Source organism: Acinonyx jubatus, chromosome A2 (assembly GCF_027475565.1).
Source record: "Acinonyx jubatus isolate Ajub_Pintada_27869175 chromosome A2, VMU_Ajub_asm_v1.0, whole genome shotgun sequence".
NCBI lineage: Eukaryota > Metazoa > Chordata > Mammalia > Carnivora > Felidae > Acinonyx > Acinonyx jubatus.
The window spans coordinates 62,797,733-62,811,165 of NC_069383.1; the positions used below are offsets into that span (position 1 = coordinate 62,797,733).

Here is a 13,433-nt window from a genome sequence, read left to right on the forward strand (position 1 = left end):
AAGAAAGGCATTATTATAATAATACAAAAGCAATATGTATCTACATTTTAGGAGTTTGCATGTCCCTGCTATTTGTCAGTTAAAAATAATTTCCCTTTTTTTCTAGAGAAGAATTTCTGGATTTCATTCTGGATTTGCTTCATCTTATCTTTTTTAAGTGTATTTTCATTACATATCTACTTCCACAGAGCTCAAGTGGGTATGTCTTAGTGTATTTCCACAACTACTATGCTGCTTTTTCACAGGCTTACAGAGAGCAATGCTTGGCCCTCATACCATGGACCAGGGGAAATGATGTCAGGGGTTATATCCAAGCCAGATATATTCCACAGTGACTTTAGGGAGCCAGCTAAAAATTTGGATGTTTCTGTTATTTTTTATGTGCATAGTAACAGTATGCATTTCCATGGAAAAAATGCATAAAGAGGAACTTTTTTTTCAGTAATTTTGAATCTAGTGCAGTGTCCTACATCAGACCAATATAATTTTACACCTGAAAATCATGTGTGGAAGAAAAGACGATAGAAAGTTTTCAACAACAGCTACTTTTTTCTAGATCTCAGAAGGATTTTGTAATTACTAATAAGATATGATAGCAGACTTCCCTTGTTACCGGTTTTTGAAATAATCTATCCTTTTTGTTTACTTACACAAATTCCTGAAGTTCCTTTCTCTCTTCTGTTACTATTTTTTTTTCTAAATTATTGTTTTCTGTCCTTTTTTCCATAGGAAAGGAAGCTTCTCAAGGTTCTGAATATATTGAGACATTTGGGAGATAAAAAGCGATAGAGAGTTTATTACTTGTGTGGAATTACTTAATTTATTTTAATTTTTCTATTTTTAAGTTGATGATCCAGTAATCATCTGTACTAATAACCATTGCTATCACTCAACGATGGATAGAACATGAGTACAAACCCTATGAAATATTACAGATATATCTGGACCCAAGGCACAATTGTTAGGCAGAAAGACATCAAACTTTGCTTTTTGGTGGTGAAATTATGATTTTTTTGCACAAACAATAAATTTTATATATTGCTTTGAATTTTATGAAGGTGCATATGGATTTATAACCTTATTGAAAATAGTACTATGTATACATATATATTGAAGTTGATTAATTACTTATAAAAATCAAATAGAGTTCAATACCTTTAGACAAAATTTACACATTCAGACAAAATTACAACCATATTTTTTAAATAAGAGAAAATGAGAATAATATCTCGATTCAATTTTCCATGTTAATCAAGTTATTACATGCTTTTGTTGGTATATTTCCTTACAAAAATTCTCAATGTATTTTTTCACAAAATAGGTACAGAACAGCTAGGCTTAAACTTGGCACTGTCTTCCTGTCACGTGGACCTTCACCAGACATCATCCTGTCCTAATGGATCCTGTAACCATGCTTTTGTGTCCTACACTGCTGTAACAGATTTTTCTCGAGACGGAGATAGAATCACAAACATTGTAGTGGAACCTATAGTTAATGAGGATTTCCTGTGGAACAGCTACATTCCAGACAGCATCCAGGTTGACAAATTTTTGTAATTTGAAGCTTTAAAAAAGCTTTATTGAAGCTTTAAATGATTGAAGCTTCACAATTGAAGCTTTAAAAAAGATATATTTATTTGAGCAATACATCTCATAAATGTTTCATTTCAAAAGTACTTAATAAGTTTTTTCCATTTTAAATGATTCAGTTTTCTATAACTATGATAAAAGCAATTATTTGAAAATTCATTGAGATTGCTAAGCTATTTATTGTATGTCACTAAATACAATTAATGATAATATTTACCAAAAATATCTTTGCTTTTAAGATCAAAGTAAAGGATGTCCCAACTGCTTACTGCTATTCATTTACTGACCCACATATAATTACATTTGATGGCAGGTAATTTCCTGAAAGTTTTTTTCTTTTAATAGTTTTTGCTTCTTTTGGAATTTGCTGTTGTTTTGTTTCTAGTCCTATTCACTGAAAGATTAGAAAGGAAGGCATGTATAGATAACACTGGCTTGTTTCAAAATACTGATTTATTTGTGTGAAATGTTTTTGCCTTAAACTTTAGCCTTTGGTAAATATACAGATTTGTAGTGAGTCTGTATTTGTAAAAATGAAGATTCTTACAAATATGAAGTCATTTTAATTTGATCATTCAGTTATTTTTAATAATGATTAAAATATTTGCTCTAGAGATATTTACTATATTGCATTTCTGCAAGATACTGAAATAATCTTTTTGGTTTAGGCAAGATGATTAAACTAACACATAATTATTTAAAAAGCTAAACACTTCTAAAAAACTAAACACTTCTAATTCATGACAATGATACTCAGGGGGGAAACTATTGTGGCTATCATAAATACCTAAATATCTGCTTCTAGAATGCAAATAAAATGGGCTAAATGGCCAAAAAGTAATCTATCTTGCTATTAATATCTGCCTATAAGGATTTAAACTCAGTTTATACTCTTCTGGGGAATATGTGATTTTAAGAGGTCCCTAAGAAAATTTTAAGAACACCTCTTTGGTGAGTCAAAATTTTCTTCCTGATATAAGGTAATTTATTCTTTTTAAGATCTTTTTTTTTAATTTTTTGGGGGGAGGGTATTTATTTTTGAGAGAGAGAGACACACAGAGTGCGAATGTGGAGGGGCAGAGAGAGTGGAAGACACAGAATCTGAAGCGGGCTCCAGGCTCTGACCTGTCAGCACAGGTGGGCCTCGAACTCATAAACGGTGCATTCAGACCTGAGCTGCAGTCAGACGCTTAACTGACTGAGCCACCAAGGCACCCTTCTTTTTAAGATATTTTTAATGTCATCGTTGTCCGTAAAATTATTCAATATGAACAAATAGAGATAGAAATCCTCCATCGCAAGTGATACTCCGAAAGTTTGAACAAGTATTAAAAAGTTGTAGAAATTGATCTCACCTTCAAGAATCCTTTATGGTTATGATGAAAACTTAAAACTTTTAGTGGAAAAACCTCCAAGAATAGTGGGATTGATTTAATCAGCTGTAATTCAACAAGATTAATTGTGCAAGGAGTGACAATCCCTGTTCTAAATGCTGGGGGTGTGGCAGGGCATAAAACAAACGTGCCCTCTCTCATGCAGCTTACTTCTATAAAGCAAAAGAGAGATATGCATGATTAATAAGTAAAATGCATAGTGTATCTGAGTAAACTTATAATAAGTAAGTAAACTTATAAATAAGTTTAACACACATTGTTTGTGCTTAACGTATTATTGTGGTATTTTATACCAATTCTTAACGCAGTTGATTTTTATTAATACCAGGGTATATGATAATTTCAAGACTGGAACATTTGTGCTTTATAAGAGTATGTCACGTGATTTTGAAGTCCATGTACGCCAGTGGGACTGTGGAAGCCTTCACTATCCTGTGTCCTGTAACTGCGGGTTTGTTGCCAAAGAAGAAGGTGATATAGTTACTTTTGATATGTGCAGTGGCCAGCTACATGAATCACAGCCATATTTATCTGTAAAGAGCCAAGATGCAACCAGCAATATCAAGATAAGTGAATCTTACTTAGGAAGAAAAGTCACAGTATGTATGATTCTTCACGGTTGAAAGTATTTTTCCTTTTTTTTCCTACAGATTTTGGATTGATTTCTGAACTTGTTTTCATCTCTATTAAATTAAGAGTTATCTTTTTTTTTTTGCATTAGGGTTTTTTTTCCCCCTAAATAAAGCTTTAGGGGAAGGATCTAAGAAGGAATAATACCTTTTTTCAATTTTCCGTACACATTTAGACACAACATAGTTAAGTCTTTGTCAAATCTAAGCAGCCTTATTTTAAGATTTCAATATGCTAACTTGGTAAGTTATTCCTAAAAAATATTTTTCACAGTGCCTAATAAATCATATATTAGGGATTAAATATATAGTTAAGAATAAATATTCAGGAATAGTTAGAAATATAGAGTTTTCATTCTTGCATCAAGATATATTGAACATATATAAATAAATTCAACACAGTTTTCTATTTAATGTATTTAATGTGTTATTTTATACAAACTCTTAATGCAGTTGATTTATTTCTGTATTGCAGATCTGGTTTTCTTCTGGAGCATTTATCCGTGCTGATCTTAGTGAGTGGGGCATGAGTTTAACAATCCGAGCCCCTAGCTTAGACTATAGAAACACTTTGGGACTTTGTGGCACCTTTGATGAAAACCCAGAAAATGATTTCCATAATAAAAATGGAACCAAAATTAGTTCAACTTTTAATGATTGTGTTGCTTTTATTAACGAATGGAGGTAAGAAAGTAAATTATTTTCATTTGTTATTGTATTCATGTTAGAGTTTAAGTGAGGGTGACATGGGGGCGCCTGGGTGGCTCAGTCACTAAAGCATCTGATTTCATCTCAGGTCATGATCTCGCATTTTGTGAGTTCTAGCCCCTCATTGGGCTCTGTGCTGACAGCTCGGAGCCTGGAGCCTGCTTTGGATTCTGTTTCTCCCCCTCTCTGTGCCCCTCCCATGCTCATGCTCTGTTTCTCTCTGTCTCTCAATAAGAAATAAACATTAAAAAAAATAAAAATAAATAAATGAATGGTGACACAGTATTCTGCGGGTTTTTGTTTTTGTTTTTTTTGTTTGTTTTTCAGCACATTACTGAGAAAAAAATGTTCTTGTCCAAATTACTATTCTTTTCTCTTTTGCACTTGGAAGGATTTTCCCAGGGAAAAGCATGTTTGACACAATGCCAATTTCTCCGCCATCACCTGGAAAACAATCCTATTGTAGCTGCTCACTGACTAATTCATTATATCCTTCTGATCACCTGGACAGTGTTTCTCAACCAGAGATTGTTTCAGGTTGCAGAGATCTCAAACATGTCAAATTCTCTTTCCTGATACCAGAACTAGATGTCACCTCTGAATATATTAATTCAGAAGCTCTTACCAGAGGGATAAATGAGTATGCATTTGAAGAAAGTAATTTGAATTTCTTTCCTCAAGAAAAAAAGCACGTGAACCTAACCAAACTGGACTTAGATTTACAAACACATCCTGGAAATGAAAAACAAGAGACACCAAACACTTCGGACAATGGGAAACAGACCCAGGACCAGGGTAGCCGCAGCCAAGAGATGAGGTGGGATCCACAAAACAGATGGAAACGGCAAAACATAAATTATGAGTTTCTTCCTATGTTTGCTTTACGAAGTCTCAGCCAAAGTGACATAGAAGAATTCACTTATTTCTTCCCTGAGGACCATTCTGAGGATGTCCACCAAGAGTTTGTCCCTACGTGGCCCACACCCTCTGGACTCACTGAATACAGCACCTTGGCACTGTGCCAGCAGACTCTTGGTAACTCCAGCATAGGAAGACACTGTCTTGCCTTTCTGGGCAAGAGCCTAGACAGTGCTATAGATATGTGCATTAAGGATGTTCTCCTAAAAGATGATCTTAGCTGGACAGAAGCAGCTGTGGCTCTTTTAGAAAATGAATGTGAAAGGAGAATTTTGGAAGAGGGGAAATACAACACAGAAGAATATGGCAAGTCAATTGAAGATGTTCTCTCAGTGCTAAAATGCCCCAATTTATGCAGTGGCAATGGGCAGTGTATGGAATGGGGATGTGTATGTTCCCCAGGCTTTAGTTCCTATGATTGCAGTGATTCCCATGGTGAGTAAGTACCCTCCAACTTTGATACTGTGTATGTTATTTGATTATGAAAACTTATTTGTTCTCTTTTACCTTCTGTATTTTGACAGGGTTCCTTCAGATTATGTTGGGAAAAGAATGTAAATTATATTAAGCAATACTACTAGTAATAATTTTTCCAAAGTGTCTCATCTTACTTATAGTGAAAGCTGGGGTACTGCTAATAGCCTATAAAGCACAATATGTTCAGGCACACCATATATCTTCAAACTCATCCCCTACAACTAAAACCCTCACTTATTTTACTCCACCCACTTTGGTTTCTGTAACACTAGGTTCTCTTGACCTCAGGGCCTTTGCATACAGTTCATCCCTCTACTGGTAGAGAATCATTATTTCTCTAGAACTCACATTCATTGTATTTTGAGTACTGTGTTTATAATATTTTACTAATTATACCAATTTGCTTAATATTTTCTCTAACCCATCTACGTGGCACAAACTATTTTGTATCTCAGTATATAAGAGAAAGAAATTTCTAAAAGTCAATTGGATTTCATTAGCTATTAAACCAGTAACTCCCGATTTTCCTTCTACCCCCACCATCCTGCCCTTTTCCATCTCAGTAAATGTAAACTTCACTCCTCTGATTGTTCATGTTAAAAACTTGTAGTCATTTTGGCTTCTCATTTTTTTTTCATGCCTCGTGTTTTAGTAGCAAATCCAGCTCTGGATGTGAAGAATTTCATCTCTTTCCCTGCAATAACTTAGTCCAAGCTACTATTATATCTCACCTGGATTATTATAGATTCTCTCAAAGTTTATTTTGCATATAACAGCTAAAGAGATCCCTTTGAAATGATAGTGAGATCACAGAACTCTTGCTTAAATGCCTCTAATGGCTCTCTCTCTCTCCTTCCGAGTAAAATCCACATTCCCTACCATGGTCTAGAAGACCCTATGCAGTCTGAGCCTCCTCTCTCACTGAACTCATCTACCATTCTCTCCGTAGTTCACTGCTCCCCAGTGTTCTTGAGTGGTTGCTTTGCTGTTTGTCAAAGAGGCCAAGCCTGCTCCCACCTCAGGACCTTTGAATTTACTTTCCCTTTCACGGGAGCATTCTTCCAATTCATAGATTCCTGATCAACTTCCTTCCCTTCTCTGTTCAAATATCGTATTATTTCAGACTTCTCTCAAAGTCTTTCAAAATAAAGTAGTTTTCTTCACACAATCACATAGTCTTTATCTCACTTAATATAGTTAGTACATATGTTTTCTCCATAGTCTTGAAAACATTTGTGTGATACACTTTATATTTATTTTTCATTTTTTTTTGTCCTCCCATATTTGAATGTAAATTATATGAAGGCAGGAACTTGTTCTCTTTACAGAGAGAAACCTAGTATTCAGTACCTAGAATAACATCTGGAAAAGTAGAAATTCTTCAGTAAACATTTGTTGAATATGAAAGAATAAACAAATTTTTTTTAATTTCCGTAAGCATTTTTAGTGTTCTGAGTATACAATTTATGATTTTATATTCTCCTGCTAGTAAAGTTATATTCACTTACATTTTGCCAGTACTTAGAGGACTCAGTTACTTTCATATGCTGCATTTATCTATTTTGACAACCAGATCTTGCTGGTACAGATGATGTGTGATGTTACCAAGACCAGAACCAAAGATATAACTGTGAAAATCAGTTAACTCTGACTACTAGGAGAATTTTTTTCTCCTGTGATTGAAAGTACACTTAAGATAATTGGGACATGTAAGATAGCAATAATACATAAAAACATTAATAACATTTTCATTTTCATAAAATTTTTATAATTCTTCTGTTTAAATTAAGATTTTTTAAAAAATATTAATACGTTACATTGCTAATTATACTATTTTATTGCAGAAGTATTTTTCTATAACCCACCTCTATGGCACAAACCAAAATGGCAAAAACAAAACACAGGCCATTGTAGTAGTAATTTTCTAATACTTGTAAATAATTGGTATTAATCATTATTAAAACATCAATTAAATCTGTGTATTTGGGCACTGGTAGTATCTTTAATGCTGTTGTTATTGGCTTGATGGTAAGTGACACTTTTTTAAATACCAGGTTACTCTTAATATTTAATAGTTTAATTAAGGTACTTATACTTGGCTAGAATTCAAAATATTATTTTCCATATGCTTTTAATTTGGACCTTGCAAATAATTAGTTTATTTTTATGGATTTTTGTCCATTTTGTTTTATCATTTTTGTCCAAAGACAAGGCTCCTGAAATTATAGGACTTGGGAATGCTGGATTCTGTAATATTCGAAAATATAATTGTATGACAGTGAGAGTGTTTGGTCAAGGCTTCAAAGAATTACCTTCAACTAAATGTGAAGTTACTAAACTGCAGGTATGTTAATTATAGTGTTGAAGAACAATTAAGTTTTTGAGTTATTCAGATTAATTTTTTCTTGGATTAATTTGGTCTATCAGTTAACAACATAATCCCAAAGGATGTCAAATCCACAGAGAGCTCAATAAGAATATGGTTACATTGCTTAACCTTAAAGTTTCTTTCCTATTCATTAACCATATTAAAATATTTTCTATAATTTTTATTGCAGTATTGGCTCATATTCCAATCATAATAAGAAATAAAGTAATATTAAGCTTGATATGTAAGCTTCTGCATTTATTAAAATGTAAAACCACAACAAATAGAGATCATTTTTGCCCAAGAGAAATCTGTATGACTTAGGGGATGTAGAAATATGAACAATTCCCTTTTACCAAACAAAAAGTGAAGATTAATTGCGCTCATCCTTTATATTTCCCTTACTATGGATTTCAAAATAAAAATAGTGTTTTTCTTTCTTGGGGCTACAAACGACAGACGTAATCACTCAGTTTGAACATTGGTATATCAAGCTATATCTTATTTTGATGATTATTTATCATCAATCATTGGTCTTCCTTTTCTTTATTCAAGTGGGTTTTAATTTTAAGGAAAGCCCTTTGAAAATACTGGGGTAAGCTGAAAACTTAAAACAGAAAATCACATTTTAGCATTCTTTATACTTTTTCTCTAAATTGCTAAAGCTAAATGTGATCCTGGGATTGAGAATTTAAGGAGGAAATAACTTTTGTGTCTGTCTTTTTCAAAGAATTATACAAGAAAAATATTCTTATTTCAGGATTTTTTGAATAGGGCTTTTCTAAATGAGCCATGAAATATTTTAATCCCAATGAAAAAATAAGACACACAATGGAAAATGGAATGTACGCATAATTTTATTCACTTCAGTATTCCTCAAGAGACTAGACATTATACTGTTTGTGGCAGAATAAATCAAATGACATCACAGTACAATTAAGTTATTTGCCAAAAAGTTTTATAGGTTTGTATTCTCTTGGAAAGTACATTTTGTACTTACTTTCAGATGTATTATTTGCTGTGATATTTATTCTCATACGACTTTTTCTAAATATCTGACAAATAAAAGAGCACACTATGAAATTCTCTAACACACTATACAGAACTAGAGAAAGAAAATATATATGTTCACTAGCCAGCGCAAAACTTACTTATATTTTTGCACCCTGTTCAGGATGTTTATTTCATTTGTAATACCATTCAGTTTATTTTTGAATATTTGTATTCCGCTTTAAATTTCCTCCACAGTTTAGTTGATTTTAGTTATTTATTTATTTGGAAAGTAAGCAAAAAAATCATGGTTCTGAGAGTTGGTGCCGTACGGAAGATACACACAGAAAAATATCACTGTCTTTTCATCTATACTGCTCTGTCCATTACCCTTTCTTTCCATTCCATTCCCATCTATCCCTGGAGGTATCCACTCTCATTATTTTCTGGTTTGTCCTTACTGCATTTCTTTTGCACAAAGGAACAGATGAATCCCTTCTTTTATTACATGAAAGGTAGCATATTATGGCTGCTCTTTTCTACTTTTGCAATAGTAATTTTACACGTTTTTATCTGGAGATCCAAGCACCCAATCCTTTCTTTCACTCTCTGCCTCTCCGAAAAGCAGCCAGAACTTTACAGAATCCAGTTTTTAAATACTTGTAAGATTAAATTCAAGTAGCTTTCCTAGAAATGAATGGTCCTTTGTGATCCAGCTCCTGTCTATGTTTGTAACCTTGAACCGCCTGCATACACTATACTAAAATCTCATGCTGTCTCATGCATCCCTCCCTTTTCACTTGCTACTCCCTCCAGCCTCACTGAAGTGTAGTCTCTCCAATTCTGCTCCAGGTGTCCAAACGGCAGTCTCCTCTTCTACTTTCAGGGAGAAAAGCCTCCCTTGACGGTGATAGACACAATGGATTCTTTCTCTTTCACTGAACTTAACTTGAATCTTGGTTATAGCAGTATTAAAATTGTTTTGTCTGTCCTTTCCTCTGTGATCTTTCTTCATCAGGAAATTCTCAGCACATGTAGGTACTCTCAAAATATTGATGAATGGAAACTGTATATAACTCCGTTTATTCCTTATTTGGGGTTGGCTTCTCCAAACAGGAGGGGAAATGATTTCTGGACTTGGCTGGAATCTTGTTTCAATACACAAAACCCTGTATCCATCTAAGTGTCCTTATCATGACTGCTCTGAGACACTGTTGTCAGTCACCCTCTACTAGAGGGAAACCACTGATCTGTTTGGCCAGACTATACATACCCCCCTCAAACATGGAGATTTGTACTGTGGCCTACTCCTTCAATCCTCAGATCTTAGGATACTTCCCTCTAGCCACAGATGAGCATGTTCTTACCTTCCTTTCCTTCTCCTGCAGACTCACAATATTGAAGCATCAACATGGTCCTTGACCATTTCTGAACAATTGAAAACATTATACAGTTATAAACTTAAAAGAAAAATCTAAGTCAAAATACTGGCAATAAAATATATCCTTTTAGCTTTCTATGTAGTTACCAGTACCTAGAAAATTCTTCTGGCTTTTCCTCTTTAGATCATTTTAATACTAAATACATTTTAATACTAAATGTATTTAGTACATTTAGTAATTTAATACATTTAATACCAATACATTTTAATACTAAAAAATTATACTTTAAGTGTAGATTAAATATAATATGCCACTGAGTTATTAAATAGAGTAAACCAGTTAGAATTTAGTTTCAAGTTATATAGATTCATTTGAATTACCTTAATCAAAAATAGGATTTATTATTAAGGTAGTGTGTTTTTCACAAAATCAGGGTAAGAATGTAATTGCTGAATTCTCAGGAACAACTTGAATTTGGGACTTGAACACCACGAAGACTCAGTATATCTGAATATGTGTGTGTGTGTGTGTGTGTGTGTGTGTGTGTGTGTGTGTGTGTGTGTGTATCTGTCTGTCTCAGTTCTGCTTTTCTCTGTGCGCTTCATTTTTCCCTTTTACTATATACTAGCCTCCTACACATAGTGAAAAATACAGCCACCCACATCTCCATTACTTTTTATCTTGCACGTGAAGCTACCAGAAGCATACTGGCCCAGTATCCCCTCTGGTATAAAGTTGAAACATTCAAATAATCAAAGCATTGACTCAGCTTAGATACGCCCCCAGAGCAATCAAGCATAGCCAGGAAGATGGGTCATGTAAAAACATGAGAAGGCCTAGGAACCATATGGATGGAGGACCGAAAGAGCAATTTCAAGTAAAAGTAGAAGTTTAAGAACTTTTGCAGAAGAAATGAGAGAGTTTCTGGGAAGAAAATCAAACCACTGTGTGTCAGCTACATAGTCAAATGTGTTTCCTCTTGCTACAAAACTCATTACTTGGCGATTCATTATACATGACCAATATTGATAACTTCTTTGATTTACACCTATAAGAAATGCATGAGGCATTAGAACCAGTTTACGTCTAATTAAGGTGTATATGGTTTTCATTATTCTGGATAAAATTCACTATTGATGTCAGTTTTATTACTTCATTCATTATATATTCCATTATACCAGCCATGCATTTTTTAAGATTTATATTTTGATTATATGTAGTTTATTAGCAAGGAATTTCCATAATTAAACAGAAGTTAATTGCTTTCTTATTATGCCTTTAGTATAATAGCAGTAAATGGGTCCTTGGAAAAGCTGTCTACACGCATATTGTTTTTCAAAATAGCAGAACTATTGATTGTCAACTGCCCCCTGATGTTCAGCAGTCTGATACCTTAGATCTGATGGGTGAGAAGCCAATTGCGAAGTGGCAGTTAAAGGTAAAAAAGAAAAAGATAGTCTCATATTTATTAATAAAGTAAATATTTATGTATTAAAATTTCATAATGAATTTATGAAGCCACATTTAGAACAAATTATCTTATTATAAAACTACATCTTACAGGTATCTAATGATGGTTACAGGTTCAGTAATCCCAAAATAATGATCATCTATGATGGGGCTTGTCAACTTTGCGGTCTCTATGGAAAAGACTCATGTACTATAAAGGTAAGCAGTTTTTCACTTATTTTCACATTTACATGGTAAGTATTTTCATTTCCCATGCTATTGGCATATTAAAGGCATATTAGTTTTTTTCACCTTCATATCAGAAATACTAATAGAGAAAAGCCTTCCTCAAGTTTATATGAGGTTAACTGAAATTGTTACTCTGCCAGTAACTCTTGGTGAAATGGCAAGGAGATTTCTACCTCTAATGTTTTCAAGTGGCTGGTTATTTATTTCTTAAAAAAAAAAATTAAAAGGGGAGGTTCAGATTGAATTTTAACTCCTACTACATAACTTTTAAAAAGTAATAAAGATTTTCCAGTTAGATGTCTCTCTGCTCGCGCCTAATCTTCTTTGTGGCAAATGACATGCATTTTGATGGAGCTTGTAAAATGTGTAAGGCTACCACTTTTATAGGGAGTTTGTGTGTGTGTGTGTGTGTGTGTGTGTGTGTGTGTGTGTGTGGCAAATAAATTCATTGAACCATGCAATTATCTACTTAAGAGATTACAGAACACCCCAGCCTGAGCTGCATCCTCACAGCCACACCCTCTTAATCTATGTGCAGTCTGTTGGGTTTATCACCATATCTTTCTCATATGCCAGTTGCTGATTTAATACATACCATGGAAGTAATATTACTTGGCTATTCAAAATCGAGAAGCATATCAAATAATATTTATGTAGATAAAAATGAAAAGTATCATTATTTTGGATTTTAAATCTTTTTTTTTCCCTTGAGATTAGCAATTAGATCATGTCAGTAAAAAGTTTCTGGGGTTTTTAAATTACTTTTTTAATTTTTTTAATGTTTTATTTAGTTTTTGAGGGAGAGAGAGAGAGAGAGAGACAGAGCACAAGCAGGGGAGGGACAGAAAGAGATGGAGACACAGAATCTGAAGCAGGCTCCAGGATCTGAGCTGCTAGCACAAAGCCCAATGTGGGATTCGAACTCAAACCACAAGATGACCTGAGCTGAATTCAGATGCTCAACAGACTGAGCCACCCAAGTGCCCCAGAAGTTTCTGTTTTTACAAAGTTGTTTGATTTTTATTTTCCCCTAAATATTCTGTTTCCACATGTCTTACAGTAAGTACTTTTAAAACTTTGTAATTCAAAATTGTTTTACATTGTTGCGACTGTTCTGTTCTTATTTTTGTGCAGTGTTCCAAGTGACATCAAAGGAGATTACATTAAATGGGCAAAGCTTATATATGCTGAACAAAATTTGGTCTTCTTCCCAGGTTGAAAATTATTGCTACATTTAAAATTATTTTTTTGCAGATCAGCCTCTCTTTCCACTATTTTG

The 13,433-nt window shown here is 33.7% G+C and overlaps 1 protein-coding gene across 4 annotated transcripts in view; it reads left to right on the forward strand.

Annotated features, from left to right (window-relative positions):
• The window catches only part of VWDE (von Willebrand factor D and EGF domains), a 77,521-nt gene that overhangs the window by 30,491 nt on the left and 33,597 nt on the right, over positions 1-13,433 (forward strand). For all 4 annotated transcript variants that reach the window (XM_053218404.1, XM_027071979.2, XM_053218406.1 and 1 more), the window contains exons 8-15: positions 1,322-1,539; positions 1,830-1,903; positions 3,313-3,583; positions 4,089-4,297; positions 4,713-5,674; positions 7,924-8,060; positions 11,739-11,894; positions 12,020-12,124. In XM_053218404.1, the coding sequence (XP_053074379.1) occupies positions 1,322-1,539; positions 1,830-1,903; positions 3,313-3,583; positions 4,089-4,297; positions 4,713-5,674; positions 7,924-8,060; positions 11,739-11,894; positions 12,020-12,124 (2,132 nt within the window). The remainder of the gene's footprint in view (positions 1-1,321; positions 1,540-1,829; positions 1,904-3,312; positions 3,584-4,088; positions 4,298-4,712; positions 5,675-7,923; positions 8,061-11,738; positions 11,895-12,019; positions 12,125-13,433) is intronic.